This window comes from Chionomys nivalis, chromosome 3, assembly GCF_950005125.1.
Source record: "Chionomys nivalis chromosome 3, mChiNiv1.1, whole genome shotgun sequence".
Taxonomy (NCBI): Eukaryota; Metazoa; Chordata; class Mammalia; order Rodentia; family Cricetidae; genus Chionomys; species Chionomys nivalis.
In genome coordinates, this window is record NC_080088.1 from 82,515,449 (window position 1) to 82,534,558 (window position 19,110).

The window sequence follows — 19,110 nt, forward strand, 5'->3', positions numbered from 1 at the left end:
GCAATGTCACCATTGGCTAACTGCGTGGCCTTCCAGAAGCCAGCTGGCCGTGACTGTAGTTCATATGGGTTTGGTTTTAGGGCACAGCATCCTTCATCACACATGCTGGGTGTTGCAATAGTTTGATATCCTAGATTCCTCAAAGATTCCCTGCTTCAAGGAAACTGTTGGTGTTACACCCAGCTTATGTTCAGTCTCATTCATTTCTTTGATGTTAGCAAGCCAGCTAGGCCACGTTATGCTTTTTTTAAAGCCTCCATTCTAGCTCTATGATAGCTCAATTAACATCTTAATGAATCATCACAGCTGCCAGTTCAGCCCTGAGCTCCCAACTGGGCACAGGGCCAGTATCTGAAGACCGACCTGGGTCTGAACCAGTGTGTCTCATGAGAGGGACTGTTAACCTGGCTCAGACAAACCGCACCTTCACGGAACCTTCCATTGTGAGAGTCCCTGCAACTTGGCTCTCTCCCTCCATCTTAGTCTTTGCCGAAGGACAAGGTGAAAGCCACACGGGCTGGCTGCTTTAGAAATCATGTGGATATTTGCCTTTCCTGAGATTTCCGAGCCGAGAACAAAGCCAGAGATCTTTCCAACTCCTTCGTCACGTGAGTTGAGAGTCTCCTTCTAGTTGGATGTTCTAGCCGCAGGCATGTGTTAATGCCCCAAATAGTTTCCACTGCGGGTCTTGTAGTGGGACAACGGAACGTTCCAGAGATGCGAGAGTTGAAACATTTGTTGCACATGTTAGGGCTATGCCTGTACATAGTAGGGCTACAACTTGCTGCCTGACCACTCTCACATTATAGTAGGTGATGCTGGGGCCTGACTAGGTGACTACTGGACATATAGGTCACCTGCAGTCTGTGATGGAAAAGTAAGGTTTTGAACGTTAGTCAGACCCAAGAGAGGGGTCACACAAAAGAGTCAGCCTTGGAAATTTGCAGTTCTGGACTTTCCTATGGTGGGTTACTTGGTTTTCAGTCTGACCTGCCACTGTGCTGTTTATAGTTGTCTCTGGGCCTGCCTATCTTCAGGAATGTATGCCCGTTCTTTGAAGGTCTCTGAAAACCATCACTGTTGGGACCACTTCATAGCCTGGTTACACTGCTGTGGTCCTCACTGTTCACATAGGAGGTGGTTTGAATGAGAAATGCCCTGCCCTTCACCCAACCCCAGGTTCATGTGTTTGAGCACTTGGTCCCCAGTAGGGGGCGCTGTTTTAGGAGACTATGGAACCTTTAGGAGGTGGAGCCTTGCTGGAGGAAGTGCATCACTGTGGGCAGGCTTTGACAGTTTATGGCCCCACCCCATTTCCAGTTCCCTCTCTCAGCTTCATGTCTGTGGTTGAAAATATGATCTGTCAGGCCCCCCTACCTGCTGCCACACTTCCTCCATCATTGTGGAATCTCTCACGCATGACTAAACTCTTTCTTCCTTAAGTTGCTTCTTTTTAAAGATGTGCACTCACAAATAAAAAGCATCTAAGATAACATCTGTGCGAACCTTAAGTACTCTGTTGGAAACTCAGTGAGAGGGTGGTCCTGTTGCCTTCTGTAGAGAACTTTCATTTGTTGGTCTCTATCACCTCCCCAAACATAAGTACTCAGAGGGCCCTAAATGAGTTGACTGGAAAAAGTTCTGGCTGCACCATGTATCATGGCCAAGTTCAGGGGGAAGAATCGAGCCCCAAGTGGGCAGCCAAATGCTTGCTCAAGCCTCCATTCTGCTTGAATACAAACCAAGAGAGGCTGGTATCCAAGAAGATGGAGTTGTTTGACCCTAGTGCCCCGATTTCAGCTATGAAGAGGGTGACAAGCTGAGCACTGCATGTGTGTGCACAAGTACCCCAGACTCTCCACATGTCACTGTGACCCCTCGGTCACCCCGGGAATCAGGCACCGACACTCCTCCTGCAAACAGGGGAAGGAAGAGGCTGACAGATGTGGGAGTCCCCTCTGTATGCTGTGAATATGTTTTATTGCCATTGGTTAATAAAGAAACTGCTTTGGCTTATGCCGGGCAGAATATAGCAAGGCAGGAAATCCAAGCAGAGACAGAGAAGGAAAGAAGGTGGAGTCAGGCAGATGCTATGTAGCTGCCCAAGAAGCAAGAGGTAACAAACCACGAGCCTTTTGGTAAAATATAAACTGATAGAAATGGGTTAGTTTAAGATGTAAGAGTTAGTTAATAAGAATCCTGAGGTAATAGGTCAAATGGTGTTGTAATTAATTCAGTTTTTGTGTGATTATTTGGGTCAGGGTGGCCGGGAAATGCAAGCGCAGTCACTGCTAACACCTGGCATTGCCCAGGACCACACACCTAGAGAGGTGGAATCAGGATTCAAATCATAATCACTTAGCCTAAAATAACTATATTTTTATATCCACTCATATCATTTATAGCTTTATATCAAGTTCACCAATAGAGTTGAAACCACTGAGTCTCCTGAATTTGGAAAAGCTGAAGAGACCCGTTTTTAAATGGAGTTTAAGAAAGTCATAGCCCATGATTTCAGTGACAGATGCTACACAAACAGAGACTAGTAAATTGTGCGAGTAGACCTTCTGTGGCTGAGACCATCTACTGACGGAGTGGGCAGGACAGTGTCCTTATCAATGAATAATGAGGCATTCTCAGATGCCCCAAGGCAGTAGACTAAGAGTCAATGTCTTTTCTGTTCAACTTATTGTAGAACACTCGTCTATGAAGTAAGAAGGATAGAGAAAGGCCGCTAATTATCAGTGTGGAGGTGAGCAACATGGCCTTCAAAATACATGGTTCCCACAAAGGTACTCCTTTTTTGATACTCTGTTAAAGCTTTAGTCACTTATTTCTTGGCATAGTCATTCACTCATAAAACATTTACTAGGGATGAAGGGATGGTTCCGTGGTTAAGAGCACTGGTTGCTCTTCCAGAGGACCTGGATTCAGTTCCCAGTGTCTACATAGTGGCCCACAACCACATGTAACTCCAGCTCCAGGGGATCTGATGCCCTCCTCTGGCCTCTGAAGGCACCGAGCACATGCATGCGGTACGCAAGCGTGCATGCAGGTGAAATAGTCATACACCCAAAATAAAAAAAAATAAATCTTTAAAAACAAAACATTAATGGTCTACTCTATGCACAGCATTAAAAACTGGGGATGTTGGGAGAGAGGGGAGGGCAGAGAGAAGATGGAGAAGACACAGGGACACGGGTGTTGTCTCTCTGTAGGTTCCTGGGGCTTTTGTGCCTGTGAAAATACAGTGTATACTATGGTCTGATCTGTACACACATAAAAAAATCTCCACAAAGCAGCACACACTCTTAAAGCTATAACATTCTCTATTCTACTCCACGGGATTACTCTAATTCAGTGAAGACAATACCTGACCCAAGAGGATAATATGGTGGCTCTAATGAAGCATGCATGTGCCTGCATGCGAAGCTGAGAGTTCCAGGGTGTTCAGTATTCACAGATGCATGGTGGCAGGTAAGTAATGGGCTTATACAGGTGCACAGCAGAAGTAAGGATAGGGCAAAATCAAGGGACAGAAAAATATAAAATGAAGGTTTAAGAAAGATGAGAGAGGCAAAGGTGTGCTTAGGCAGAAAGGATCGGAGAGGAGAGACGGTGACATTGCTGTCACTTTCCTGTTCACTACCCTGCTCTGGGAACTCATGCTTGGACACACAGAGGTCTATTCCTACTTTTATCAGCATGGGAAACAAATCAGGAATTCCACAGATCATCTAAGCAGAAATGTGGACAAAGAGAACCACAGCTCTCCTATGCAATATCCAGAAATGTTGAATGGAATACACACATTTTTAAAAAGCAGAAATGAGTTGACAAGACAGATCAAGGGCAAGGAAAGAGATGGCATCATGGCTTCCCATGGGAGGGCTCTTTGTCTCATTACCCTGGAAGCATTTCGGCTGTTTACATGAAGATAAAGAGAGCTTTGGGTCTCCAGTGGGGGAGATACTGGGAATATAAGACCTTATAGAAACTCTGCTCTACAGTGAAGACAATCTGTCATTTGCAAACATTGTCAGGTACAATCACAAACACAGGCCTTTGAGAGCTGGTATCATAGCACAGTCACTTATCGGAGGACAGAAAACACATGCTTCAGATGACAGAGTGCATAAAAGAGACTTGTGAATGTAAGGGAGAAACAAAATACAGTAAAACCCCAGAAACCGCTAAATAGACACTAAAAGGGAAATAAACATAACTTCTGGGGATTAAGAATATAATTGCTAAAATTAAAATTCTGCATAGGAGGCTTAAGTAACATATCAAAGCCCAAGAGAACACAATAAATTGAAATATAAGTCTGAGGAAATTACTCAGGATGCATTAGAGATGAACTGTGAGCAATGACAGAAGAACAGTAAAAAGATACATAATATAATATAATGCATGAAGAAGTAAAAATATTGGCCAGGAAGTGATGATACACGCCTTTAATCCCAGTACTTGGGAGGAAGAGGCAGTTTGAGGCCAATCTGGTCTACAGAGTGAGTTTCTGGACAGCCAGGGCTACACAGGGAAACCCTGACTTGTGGGGGGACATCAGATAATGTGTATTAGGAATGGGTAAAGAGGATAAAAGGCTATACTCATATAAAGAATGGTCAAGAATTCCCCAGACTTTATGAATGAATGAGTGACACAAGTCTGAATTCAAAAAGCAGAATCTTGAGCACAAAAATAAATTCACATGCAAATACAGAGTAGTTAAAGTTCAGAGCTCCAAGGGCAAGGAGAATAAAAAGTAAACAATCTACAAAGAAATAAAACAAAAAGACTTTTTAACAGGAACCAGAGGCAACTGAGTAAAATAGAGCTTCGAAGGTCTCATCTAAAGGTCCAGAGGACAAAGGAGTCCACCCAGAATTCTATACCCAGCTGAACTATCACCCATGACTGAGTGGGAACAATGACACTGAGCTGAGTAAGAGTGAGTGCTTCCTATGACTTTTGTGTTTTGAGGTAAAAATATAAAAATGACATAGATGACCTCACTTAGCTTGCTTAGGACACAAGAAAGACAAAACAAGGATAACAGTAAATGAGAATGAAGGTGATTAAATGTCCCCATGAAGTATTAAAAAATAGAATAAAATTATTGACTTTTTTATAAATATTAATGACTCTGACTTGAGCATCTTTTGGGTACAAATAGAAACATTGCTGAGCAAGTGAGAGATGCTTATACAGATATCAATGAAGAAGAAAACAAATTTGATTTCTGCGGGACATTTTTTTCTTGCTTCCTCCACTTAGCATAGCTCTTTGGGTACCGAAAAGCCATATATGGAACTTTCATGTGCCACGGCAAAGGCTTTATTGCCCACCATCTATTGAACTGTTATGGTGATAGCAGCTCTCTCTCTCGAGTCATCAGAATTAGCTTTCTGCTCTTTGTCCTGCAAGTTTCTCTCCTCTCCCTAAGTCTTTAGATAGACTTCTACGCCCTGCCTTTCGTCCATTAATCTGTATTTGAAATAGAAGTGACACCAGATTGTTTAAAGTATTAGATACAGCTGGGCATGATGGTGCAAGCCCGTAATCCCAGAACTTGAGGGGAGATGGAGGCATGAGTTCAAGACAGGCTTGCCACAAACCCAGTCTGAGACCCTGTCTCAAAATGACAATAAAATCCCAAAGAATATAAAAGAGCAAACATACAAACAAAGCACAAAACAAACAAAACCCATGTTAACTGGTAAATAATCTTCCTTTAGATTTACAGAACTAAGATATCTAGTGATCTTCAAATGTGCCGAGGGCTTAGCTTAGTCTGTAGCTCTATGTATCAGCAAGCATGGGTGCTCCTGTGAGGTTTAGCCTGAAGAAAAATAATACTTCTGTTTGTAAAAAAATAGGAAATAGCTCCCAGGAGATCAAGTATCTACTCACAGCATAGAGTAAAAACGAAATGTGTGCTCTAGAAGACCCTGCAGAGCATGTAGACACATTACCCATAGTGCTTTGCTTTCCCCAGTCACCAGCTCTTGACTCTTCTGAGTTCTTCCAGACATAGTTTTGAGGATGCTAACTCCTTTGTCACCTCAAGATGCTTGTTTTTGAGCAAACATGAGTCCTTTCCCCAGCTCTCTTCTGGGCTTAAGGGAAGTTTGGGCAGGGGTCTCATAAAAGTACGTCAATGATAAGACCCCCAAATAGAAGTTCACAGTGTCCCCAAAATGAATATCTCTAATCTATCTATCTCTATCTATCTATCTATCTATCTATCTATCTATCTATCTATCTATCTATCTATCTATCTATCTAAGGAGCTGTCTTTCTATATCTAAAACACGCATATGTTTTCGGCTATATAGAAATCAGACTGGACAAGTCATGGAGAGTGAGCCAGTAAACAGCAATCCTTCATGGCCTCTGCATCAGCTCCTGTCTCTAGGTTCCTGCCTTTAGCTCCTACTATGACTTCTGCTGCTGCTGGACTAAACCAAACCAAGACACCAGGGTTTGCTTGTCATGTATGTGTATCCTCCCGAGTTCTTTAAACTTACCTCTGGGTGACTATATCACCCCTACAGTGTAAATACTCATGGGCAGTTGGTATGATTCAGTATTTTCTAGGGACCTGCGATCTGTTCACTGTATGCAGCTTCCTTTTTTTTTTCTCTCTTTTTTTTTTTTCTGAGCTTGACTGGGTGAACAGACAGACCTGGGACCCATGGATCTAAAGTACCAGTCATGTCCAGAGCAGAGAAAAATTTAAAAGAGGTCCTCTAACGGTCCATGCTCACCAGAGGCTCCGCCATGATGATCCGAATCTTGCGCTCTGCCTGAGAGGTGAAGTTGACAAACAAGCTCTTGAGGACGTACTCTCCTGGCTTGCTGTCTGGGTCCACGTTGATGGGCAACATGGTCGGGGGTCCTTTTTCCCTGTGTGTCCCGGAAGCAGGTGGAACCGGAGGCTTGATGTAACCGTTGCCGACTGGAGAAGCTGAAAAACAGGTTGACTTTTACTGGATGAAAAGAAAGTCATAAATATTCATGCAGTGTATGCTAATAAACCATAAATGTAAGACTATGAATCATAAAAAGGTCATGCTTCAAAGCATAGCCTGGCCTTACTCTCTAGAGATGGTGCTGGAATTTAAGTACTCTGATTATATATTTTTTTTATTACAATCAAATACATCATCTCAAAAGTCCTGTTAACCACATGGACATAGCTGATAAATTCTACAACATTTAGGATGTTTGGGGCTTCTTTCTGAATGACCTAGGCAAGTGGTCTAAAGAGAATTGAAAAAGTGATTTTTTTTCCTCTAGGTTTTTTTTAATGGTAAACTCCCTGTCTTCTACATTTCATAGTCAAAGAAATTCTTGGGTCATTGCTTCCACAAGTTTCTATGAAGCAATCATCAAACACTCAGCTGGCTGCTGCTCTCCAAAGGGATGCACGTCTACAAAGAAAAGGTTTTAGAAGCTCAAGCCTACAATCCTAGCACTTGGGAGGCTGTGGTGGGAGGGTTTCTGGGAGTTCAAGGACAGCTTGGTCTACAGTAAGCTCTTGTCTCATGAAAGGGGAAGGAGATCCCACCTGCCTTTCTGCATACATCTCTTAAGCCTCATCTGAGAAACTTCTATTTGCAGAAGATGATGATTAGCACGGAGACCCAAAACTGAGCCTCAAGCCCCGCCCCACCCCCAAGACTCAGGGATCAGGGCAGAAGAGAAGGCAGGAGGGGTGTAGGAGCCAGAGGCGGCGGGTGACGACAAGGAAACAGTGTCTTCAGGACGCAGCTGGGCAGTCGCACATGTACTTCACATGGGTTGTAACAGCATGCACGAGCTGTGTGCAAGCCCAAGCCAGACCAAACCCCCGTGCCGAGAGGGAGCTGCTAAGGGTCCATTGTCTTTAAGAGTACGGTCCACCGTGCTCCAGTGAAGACCATCTATCCGAGAAGATTTGGGGCCACACAAACTGGTCTTGAGGATTTTTTGCTTTGGGGGGATATGGAGTTGGGTGGACAGGGAAGTAGGGTCTGGGAAGAGTTAGAGGAGCAAATATGTTCTAAACACATGGTAAGAAATTTGGAGTTCTCAAAGCTCTATTATCCAAGGGGAAAGAGGTTCTACCGATGACATCCAAGGTGTAAACTGAAATTTTCATTCTCACCACCACTTGACCAAATTGCAACGTCTGTTTTGAGTTCTCCAAGATGTGCAGAATGCTATTTGCACTTATCCCAAAGCAGGGGCAGTCATCAGGGCTCCTGGGAGGGGGGCGCTGGGAGGGTGGGCAGTGATCTTTATTCAGAACAGAATTTAATGGAAAAGAGTTTTAACCAGATAGTTGCTGAAAATTATTTTAGTTATAAATGCAAATGTCCCCTCCCCCCAAGACAGGGTTTCTCTGTTTAGCCCAGCTGTCCTGAAACTCGCTCTGTAGCCCAGGTTGGCCTCGAACTCACAGAGCTCCTCCTGCTTTGCTTCCTGAGGGCGGGGATTAAGCGCCACCACAGCCTAGCAAAGTTTCTAATTCTCCCCCCTCCCCTAATTTCTTTTGTTTGTTTCACTTTGCTGTCCTTTTTTGAAAGAGTCTCATCTATAGTCCAGACTGGCCTCAAACTCAAGGCAATCCTCCTGCCTCAGACTCTCAAATGCTACGATTACAGCTATCTGTAATCATGACTGTCTAGGAGATCTGTGAGTTTCTAAGAGAGAGGGAAAAATTCTTGCATCTCCCTACTGATCAGGTGTCAACTTCTCCATGAAAAGCATCAAGAGAGGTGAAATAGAGATATTAGGAATGAAGAAGGTGAGGCAGAGGTAAAACATGGTCTTTAAAGGGAATAAATAGTTTTGGACACAGGCATTAGGGAAAGGAGTCATCCCAGCTCGCCGAGGATGCTATTCTACAGACAACCATTCCAAGACAGCTGACAGAGGTCAGTATTGTTCACGCCTGCCTGGTCTCTGATGCTCTTGGCAAGTGGGCGCCTTGTGGAAGTAGGGCACTGCCCGACTGCAGCTCAGAGGGACATCCTATCTGCACTATCTTCCTACTGTATCAAGGTCACCATGCTTCAGAGACCAGAGACCTGAACGTCGATCAAAAACCTTCATTTGGAAACAATGCTGTATTCTGTCTGGTGTCCCACAGGGCTGAATGCATTTAGAGAAGCCAGCATAACTGAGTTGATACAAAAGACAATCACAAGATCCTGGGACCAAACTCATAATGATAGGGAGGGGACGATGGGGACAGTGACACTGGCACACCACTGGCGAAGTCACAGATAACCTGGGCACCAGAACACCTCTCATACAGTCCTTCTGCTTACAAGTCCGATGTACTTATCCACAGTTGTTTTAAAAAGGGTATCCACCTGTGCATCTATTCTGATGTCTTTGAAGTACAGAGTCCACTGCATGATCAAGCCAACCACCCCAGAGTCAACACACAGAGAGAATGCAGGGAGAGCCTCCTCTTCGGCTGTGTGAGTTCACACACCTTGTTTTGAGAGGCTGGGGCACAGGAAAGGTCATACACAGGTGAGGAACCTTGAGCCAAAATCATTCCATTGTTTCAGAAAGTCCTCTTTATGTTAACATCACGAATTTCCAACAAGTACTAGCTTCTGTCGATAATATTTTCTGGAAAAAGCTTGACAGGGCAGTTTTTAGTTAAAATGCTCCCGTGGGTGACTGTGTATTTGAGAATCAGGAAATTAGCACACCTGGTCATCAAAACTGATGCCAACTCGCAGTATAAGCCTGGTGGTACAGGAGTGTAATCCCAACCCTTAGGAAGTAGAAGCATGAAGAACAGACGTTGAGGCTAGCCTGCAGAATACCCCATTTCAAACAACAAACAAACCAAACCAAAAATACCCGCAATAATAACAACATAAAGACCACCTCTATTTAATCGTTACCATAGATAAAATCATTAGACCCTCCCATTTGCTTGATCTTCATCTTTATATTACTAATTTCATTTGTCCAAAAAGGAAGAGGAAAAGTGACAAAAAAATTGATGTTGACTTTCTAAGTTTACTACAGTCTTCTCTTCTTTCATCTTCTCTCTCTTTGACTTTTTGAGACGCCATCTCTAGCCAGGGTAGCCACAGTCCTTCATATAGCTGAACTCCTAATCATCCTGCCTACATCACCAACATTTCCAGGACCAATGCAAAAACCCTTTACAATCAGAAACTCAGCTACTGTCTTACAATGATGCCGGGAAGAAGGTAAAGGCAGCCTTGGTGATCCCCGTGAGACCCCCGAAGCTGAGAGCACCCTGGCATGGCAGGAAAACAGCTGTGTCCTCAGTTGAACTTTTCCTTACATAAAGTCTGCTTCTCATTTGCGACAGCCTCTTCTCAGCCCTGGCTCACTCACTTTCCACCAGTGTGTACTCAGTGGGCACCTCGGTTCCTGCTCTAGAGTCTGGAAACATGTTGGCGAGGAGGGCCGATGGGTCAAAACACTTTCATGCACACACAGAGAGACACATACAGGCACAGAGGCCCAGACAGACAGGCCCAGACACACTGTGTCAGATGGTGAGTTCGAAGCGGAAAGGGAACTGAAGCAAAGTCCCAGCTGCCAGAAGCTTCTTCCCAGGTATGGCGAGAGACAGTCTGAGATAGTCGGCTGGCATTCAGACCTGTCGGACAAGGATAGAAGCCATGCGTGTTTGTGTGTGTGTCTAAGAAAGTCCAGACACTGTTGGCCACTGGGACACTCTTCCAGTCCATCCCTTTGGTCTGCCCCCTATCTGGGCATCTGTTTGGGTGGATACTGGGTCTCTAGCAGTCTGTGACAGGTAGGAGTCACGTGGTCAACAAGTTTATGGTCCTCAGTTCATGAAGCACACATCTTTGAAGAGAGCCGTTCTCCTGGTTTGCCCTCCAGCTTTTCAGAGAACCGGGTGCTGTTTGTAAATTCCAGAAGAAATACTGAGGGTCTGAAATAAAATTCCTGTCCTCCCCGCTACCCCAGACCCCATATCCCCAACATGATAGGTAGCAACCAACCCTCTGAAGTAGGTACACTTCTTAGAAAAGGTGGGCTAATTAACTCAACTACTTTCTAGAGACCAGTGGCCTTATTTCTCAACTAAGAAGTCAATATGTTAGGAGTTTGCCCATGTTTGGAAGGAAAGTCTTCCTTCTGTTGGTTCTCAATACTTTGTTCAACTTCATGTGCCAGGGATAAACTCTGTTGTAACAAGTTGGCATCGTTCTTTAGAAATAGACAATTCGCAATCCCAGGTCCTTCTGTTCCCTGAGACTCACTTTGTTTACCAGTACAGAAGTATTACATAACACATAAGGATACCGCAGCTGCCGTGAGAACTTGCCATGCCAAGTAAGAGTGGTAATAAACTGTCTACTAATGTATTTACGATGCTGCTTAGGAAACGGAAAGTTGAAAGGTGTTGTGGCTTCTCAGAACGACCAGAAACTCTGGGAGTCAGAGAAAGTAAACGGGTGAGAAGGAAAAAATACCCTTCTATACACAGCAGCGAAGAGTTGTGTCTAGAGTAGCTCTCATCCTGTGGTGGTGGCACACGTCTTTAATCCCAGCACTTAGGAGGCAGAGACAAGCTGATCTCTGTGAGTTTGAGGCCAGCTTTTGTTTTTCTGTTTTGAAAAAAAAAAGCCAACCAACCAACCAAAGAAAGAACAATTCTGAAGAATAATACTAAGAAAAAGACAGTGTTGGGAACAAGAAAATCAATTTGTTGAGCATCAGCAATAGGTCGCTGTACAAGTATCAGGATATTGGGGGTTGGCTAGCAAGACGGCTTGGAGACTAAGAACACTGACTGCTTCAGCAGAGGTCCCAGCTTTGCTTCCCAACACTTACAGAATGAATACATTCCTCTACTCTCTGAGTTTTCCAGCCATTTTCAAATCGTGTTCTTTCATCCTTAAATGCTTAAGGGTCCACAAACATCCCTTGAATAACAGGAATTCTTCTTCTTCTTCTTCTTCTTCTTCTTCTTCTTCTTCTTCTTCTTCTTCTTCTTCTTCTTCTTCTTCTTCTTCTTCTTCTTCTTCTTCTTCTTCTTCTTCTTCTTCTTCTTCTTCTTCTTCTTCTTCTTCTTCTTCTTCTTCTTCTTCTTCTTCTTCTTCTTCTTCTTCTTCTTCTTCTCCTTCTCCTTCTCCTTCTCCTCCTCCTCCTCCTCCTCCTCCTCCTCCTCCTCCTCCTCCTCCTCCTCCTCCTCTTCTTCTTATTCTTCTCCTCCTCCTTCTTCCCCTTCTTTCTCCTTCTCCATCCTCTTCCTTCTCCTTCTTTTGGTTTTCCAAGATAGGGTTTCTTTGTGTAGCCCTGGCTGTCCTGGAACATACTCTGTAGACCAGGCTAGCCTCGATCTCAGAGATCTGCATGCCTCTGCCTTCCAAAGCTTCCCACATCACTTAGCCTTTTATTTTCTTAGAGATTTAAAACAATTTTTATTTTAGTGTGGTATAATTAAATGTAATTATATTATATTTAATATAACCTTTTTCTTTCTTCTCTTTTCAAAACAATTTTAAATTTATCTTTATGTATGGATGTGCATGTGTGTGTGTGTGTGTGTTTGCAGGTACATCTGGAGGCCGGAAGGGGGTGTTGGGTTCCCTAGAACTGGTGTTATAGACCAGTTGTGAATCATCACGTAGGGGCTGGGAACTTTAGCCAGGTCCTCTGCGAGAGCAGCCAGTACTCTTACCTTCTGAGCCATCTTTTCAGCCTGCACAGTTTCTTTATCTAGTCGCAGTCTCTAGCATTTCATCCATGACTAACAGTCATGGTTCTCACCCTGTATCATCAGGCCAAACCCGAAAGTTCCAGATAGTCTGTTGTGTCATCAGCTATGGCAATTGCTTGCAGAAGTTAAGGTCCGAAGTGGGGTGTGGTTGTGCATGCTGATACCTCTAGTGCTTGGGAGACAGAGGCGAGAGGATCACAAGCTTGCTACTACTACTCTATACACATGTGCGTGCACACACATGCACGCGCACATGCACACACGTATGCACACATATGTTCACACACACGCACGCACGCACACATACATACACACATCCCTAACACAGACAGAGGTATTAACATCTAGATTTTAATAATAACTGTACACTCCCACCTGCTGATCATCGAATTATCACATATCTCCAATTCCCAAGGCGCAGTGTGTGGGGGAACCACGTTGAGACTCCAGAGGACCTTGGACTCATCACACTCACAGGCTATGCTTAGCCACACCCACAGACACCAGAACAGAGCCAATCATTGGAGGACAAATAAGAGGTGGCCCTGGTAAGACTCCAACCCCCAGACCAGCTGAATCCCGAAAAGCCTCAGTAATGCCTGCTGCTTACGCTGAAGGTGAATAAAGCGAATCTGCTTATGTGGATTCTGCTCCCGCATGAGCAGGGGTTGGACTTCAGCGGATAACACAATTAAAAACGAAGGGCTTCAGAGGATGAGGTTTCTTACCGACCTACACAGTCAGGCAAGGTCTATACAGCCTCATATGTCTGCAGGCCTGGAGACCCCTCTGCCAGGCTTGTATAACCGTCTGAAGCACAGCACACTGAGAACTGGGCACTGAGGACCCGGGGAGCATCCGAAACCTGACTAATGACATACCTCGGAAATGTGACTACTGACCGTAGGCTCCCTAGATACACTGATGACACACGCTGCTCCGCTTCCTTCCATCTGCCGCCTTACAAAACCATTTCTGTCTCCGGTGACTCCGAGAGCAGGGGAGAGAGAGAAGCAGTTCAGCCAAAGGAAGTCTGTGTCAAGTCAGGGCCCCGTACTCTTTTCTCTGTCGTCTGGTATCTTATCTTAGAAAAAATGACCGCCGCAGCCCAGTGGGTTCTCGTTCTAACTGCCTGTCATCCGCTAAGATGTAATTACACAGACTTCCCCCTGATTTTCAAAGTAGGCACTGTCACCAGAGCCTGAAAGAATGTCTGCCAAGACCTGCCAGCAAAGGAAGATGAGGTTACAGTGACATTTCAAGGTCCCTTCCAGCTCTAAGGAGATCAAATAACGAACAAGAGGCGGATAATCCTGATTTTCAACTTTCTCTCCAAGACAGCTGACAAAAGGCTCATTCACGTGTCCTCTCCTCATTCGTTCCCTTTGCCCCTACCCCAGGGTCTCATAGCCTCGTCTAGTCTCAGAGCCCAGGCTGGCCTTGAACTCCTGATTCTCTCGCCTCCACTTCAAGTGCTAGGGCTGCAGGTGCACGTCACGACACTTGGCTTTTACCTGTGATTCTTCAGGAGGCTGGACAAGACTGTGCTGTGGAGGTGGCTCAGTCATAAGAGCACCGACTGCTCTGGCTGGGGACCTGGGTTCGATTCCCAGTACCCACATGGCAGCTCACAATCACCTGTAACTCCAGTTCCTAGGGATCCAATGACCCCATCTGGTTCCCATGGACACTGCACACACATGGGGCACAGACCCACATGCAGGCAAAGCACTCCCCCCCATATATATGTGTGTGTGTTAGCATACGTGTGTGTGTGTTAAAAGGGTTACTTTTTAAAAACTTCCATCATCAAGCCTTGGTAATTAACCCTCACCTTCTCATGAATTAACATGAGCTAATGAAGATCTATACCTTATTCTCTCTACAGGCAAAAGCTTTGCAAACATCCCAGCCTTCCCAGGTACACCTTCATTTCTACTCTGCTGCCAGCCACCTTTCAGCAAAGACTAGAAACTCCTCACAGTGTGGACAGCCACAGCAGGAAGCCTGGTATTCCTGGCTGTAACCTCAAGACTCATTTTTAACACTTAACCTTTTAAATATATATATACATCATGTGTTGAGTGTCTGTGGTCCACACGCCCTGTGCTGGCGTAGTCTCTGACCTGGGCTACCAGGAGGTAGACAGTATGGAATAGTGGGTGCCTGGCCCAGGTCGGAGGGGACGGGTAAGGTTCTGATACATTTGCACGGAGAATGACTCCTTAAGCAGAGGGAACAGCCTTAAGGCATGTGCGGAATCTGCTGAGCATTTTCCTTCCCTGTATCTCCATATCCTTTCCCACAGAGCATCCCTGTATATGCTTGAGCTTTGTTGTCAACCAGTGGCTGGAGCATCCTTAAGAACAGGGATGCCTTGTCTTTATCATAAGCACTTAGCGAGGTGCCTGGCAGCATCAGCTGAAAAATCGCGGTTCTTTTGTATTTGTTGATTTGACTTCATCCTATCCCACAATATGGAATTTGTGTGGATGAGATCAACAGAGTGTATGGACTAATTTAAACCTTTAACTTGTATAAAATGGAGGTATTTTCCCCATTAGAATTAGGTCTTGAGTGGCAAGCCAAAGAACATCATGGACTTAATTTAGAGGGCAAATAGGAACCAATAGATCCCAGGGCAAATGTTGATCTGATGCTGCTGCATAGGGCCAGGTAGGAAGAAAGGAAGGAAGGAAGGAAGGAAGGAAGGAAGGAAGGAAGGAAGGAAGGAAGGAAGGAAGGAAGAAAAGAAGGAAAGAGAACAATTTGGAGCAACAATACACTTGAAAAGAAGATGCTACAGTGAGGAAAAAAAAATAAAGGTAGGAACGAGGTGGTACCTGCCGGAATCTATATCTTAGACCAATGGATTTAAATCCTGCCATGTTGCCTTTGCTTCAGAAAGAGAATATACAAGCTATTCTCCTGGCACAATGGCATAGTGATAGAGGTGCTTAAGAAGTGTTTAAATGACTGCCTCACAGTACTCTCTAAAAACTCACTGCCTCGGCAGGATATCCATCAGAATTCTTGAAAACTGTAGGCTGTGTAGCCCAGAAAGGATGATGTGGTCTTCAGTCTCCGAGTCACAGGACAGGGAGGATGACATTACAGGAGAGAGGGATTATGGATCTCATCCTGCCTCGGCTTTCATCAAGACGGAGAAGCATTATAGGGAACAGCCATACACCAGGATGCTGGCCTGAGTCTGGAGACATCAATAAAGACGTGGAGATCCTACAGACTTAGTTCATTCTATGCGTGCACTAGTCTCTCCTAGTTAACAAATCACGAAACTCAGGAGGCTCACGGGACACTCACGGTTATGTAATAACCAAATGGGTGTGGATTTTGTCTAAATCTTGATCCGACCAAACTAACTGTTCAAACGCCCTTGATGATGCGAAAACATGGACTGTAGAACGTGTGTCGAGGGTAATCTTGTTCGATATAATGATAACATTATGGGTAGCTAAGAGGACAGCTCTGTTTTCTAGGATGGACACTTACTATAGGGCTTCAGAGAAATGATGTTTACATTCAATTCGAAATACTTCAGTAAAGAAAACCAAAGCCTTAAGTAAACCTACGTGACTAAATCTTGATAATGGTCAGACTGGATACTATGCACTATATGGCATATTATACAATTATCTCTCCTTTTAGATTTGTTTAAACATAATAAGACAGATTACAAGTAAAACAAACTGAAACAGAATAAACAAAGGGAAACCACAGGAGCGGGACATAAGGTGTGTACATGTAATATCAGCATTTACCACGCTGAGGCAGGGGGATTATAAATTTGGTATGGGCCTGAACTACAGTCAGTTCCGAGATAGCTTGGGCTACACAGAGAGTTCCACAGTCCTCTGAGCTACATAGCAATAACCTGTCTCAAACAAACAAAAAACTAAACTAAAATGGATAATGAAAATCAAAGCAAAATAAAAGTGTGGTAGCCCATGCCTTTAATCCTAGCACTCGGGAGGCAGAGGCGGGAGCAGGGGATTCTCCGAATTAAAGGCCAGCCTGGTTTACAAAGTGAGTTCTAAGACAGCCAAGGCTACAGAGAAACCCCGCCTTGAAAAACCCAAATATAAATAAATAGATAGATAACATATGACTTATTTTTTAAAAAGTGTGTGTCCAATGTTTTATAATAGCAATAATTGAGGGATTCTACATGAAAACTTTAGTCTGAACAAACTGCTAAGTAAAAAACTGGACTTCAGAATCGTGATCAGTGTACATGGGCTCACTAAGGGGTCAGCTCCTCTGCCATGTTGCCTGACCCATGCTGCACTGAGTAGTGTGTTATCAGAGCAGTCACACAGACATGACACACACTCAGGTATTCTTTGCCACACTCATGGTCGAATACGATTTCCTTACAGAATTTTTTTGTATATGAATACTAGCAAGGTGATTAACAAATTCATTCAATGGCATGATGTCATTAAGGTCCTGGTGTGCACAAGGCACTCCGAGAAGCTCTGCAGAGGTAACAAAGGTAGATTTTAAAAGACAGGTTCAACGATGTAAACGTTTCTACACACCAGCACATGATGCTTGCTAAAGACCACACAATCAGGCTGAACCACCAACGCAAGAGCATGTGAATTCAGGAGGTCATTCATTTACTCAAGTGTTCATTTAGTCAGTCTTCCAATGTTTGTTTCCTGAGGACCCACTAGGCTCCACATCGTGCCCTATCCACTGGGGAGCAAGCCAGGCATGGCCTTCGCTCTCACATAACCCACAGGCACCCAACGTAAGTACATACAGATATACGGCTACACAAAGCCAAGTGACTGAGTCAAGGGGGACATGCCTCTGGCACTGGGGGTTGCTATAGCTGGCTTCCCTGAGCTAGTGATGCAGATACTGAGAACCAGGAATAACCAGGATAGACACCATGAGGGGGCTTCTGGGTGAGAAGAGGGGAGCCTGGAGGCTACAGGAATTACCCAGTGGGGGAAGGAGAAGCCTGACTTCTCCAAGCTCTTGTCTAGTTTCACAAGAGGCCATTCTTGACAGCCGCCTTGACGCTCCCTCCGGCTACCTCTGCATCACCCTTCCCGCTGCCTCCTGATGCATATTTTTTTTTCTGTCTTCTTAACTATGCATCAGTGCCACAGGGGTAAGGAATTCATTCTATTCCCTTTGTAGTCCCACTGTGTGGCAAAGTCTGAGGTTTAATACTCAGAACTGGATGGATATTCAGTGTGGTAACTGCTAAGGAAGCATGAAGAAGTTCAAGTGAGTACTAGGCAGAGTTCTGCATGCTTTCAGTCTCTGGCTGGGGCACCCAGGTGTTCTGGGTCTGCGTGGAATGTGTTTCTTGCTGTGGGGGATGGTCTAAAAGACTCCAGCTACTGAAGGGATCAGAGCCATTTGCAGACAGTTATCTGAGGTCCACCATGATGACAAAGGACAGAAGGTATTTTTGGAAATATCCACTGGACACATAAATCAAGCTTCAAGGGCAAGAGAAGAATAATTGGTGGTATAGTATACAGACAATGTATCAGCAGCTGCTGCTCTTTGCCAAACAAAAGGCTGCAGTTCAAAGTCATGGTAGTGGCTGTATTAATACAATGTGTGCTATTGAAGTATATACCTGCACACAGATATAACAACGTGCATGGCAGTTTATATTATGTAAGTACACCTATGCAAGCAATAGTATGTACATGCAAGTGTCTAGGAGAAATGTACATGTACATTACACTATGCATATAACAAAAACTACATTCCAAACATCTATAGCTTGTGATGGGTTTCCAGTGCATTCGATGTAGTGGCAGCTCAACAAACTGGACTGCGGAGATGGCTAAGGGTTAGAGCATTGGCTGTTCTTGCAGAAAACTAAGGTTTGGTTCCAGGCACCCACATGGCAGATCACAACTGTCTGTAACTCCAGTTCCAGGGGATTCATTGCCCCTCATTGTGGGCTGGTTAGTGTTTTATTTTTATCAACATTGAAATATTTAAAAGAAATTTGATTCATATGACCTTTTTTCCTCTTTGAGTGCTGAATACGTGTGGCATACATTTATACATGTAGGCAAAACATTCATATACATAAAATAAAAATAAACAAATCCTTTAAAATATTTTGGGTTCCATTAATTTTTTTTAATGTGCCTGATTATAAGATTCAATGTAGCCTACTAGACATATATAATATAAGATGGTGCTAAATCTATCAAGCCACTCAACTGGATTTGTTGATACTGAGCCCTTCTAAAAGTAGATTTTATATATTATAATCAAGAAAGACAACTGAGCTGGGCCTGGTGACACACACACATATAAAACCAACAATACAAAGGCTGAGGAAGGAAGCTAGAGAGTTG

The 19,110-nt window shown here is 44.3% G+C and overlaps 1 protein-coding gene across 4 annotated transcripts in view; it reads right to left on the bottom strand.

Annotated features, from left to right (window-relative positions):
• Fry (FRY microtubule binding protein) overlaps window positions 1-19,110 on the bottom strand; it is a 404,412-nt gene that overhangs the window by 194,366 nt on the left and 190,936 nt on the right. For all 4 annotated transcript variants that reach the window (XM_057765235.1, XM_057765236.1, XM_057765234.1 and 1 more), the window contains one exon: window positions 6,774-6,973. In XM_057765235.1, the coding sequence (XP_057621218.1) occupies window positions 6,774-6,893 (120 nt within the window). In that variant the 5' untranslated portion in view covers window positions 6,894-6,973. The remainder of the gene's footprint in view (window positions 1-6,773; window positions 6,974-19,110) is intronic.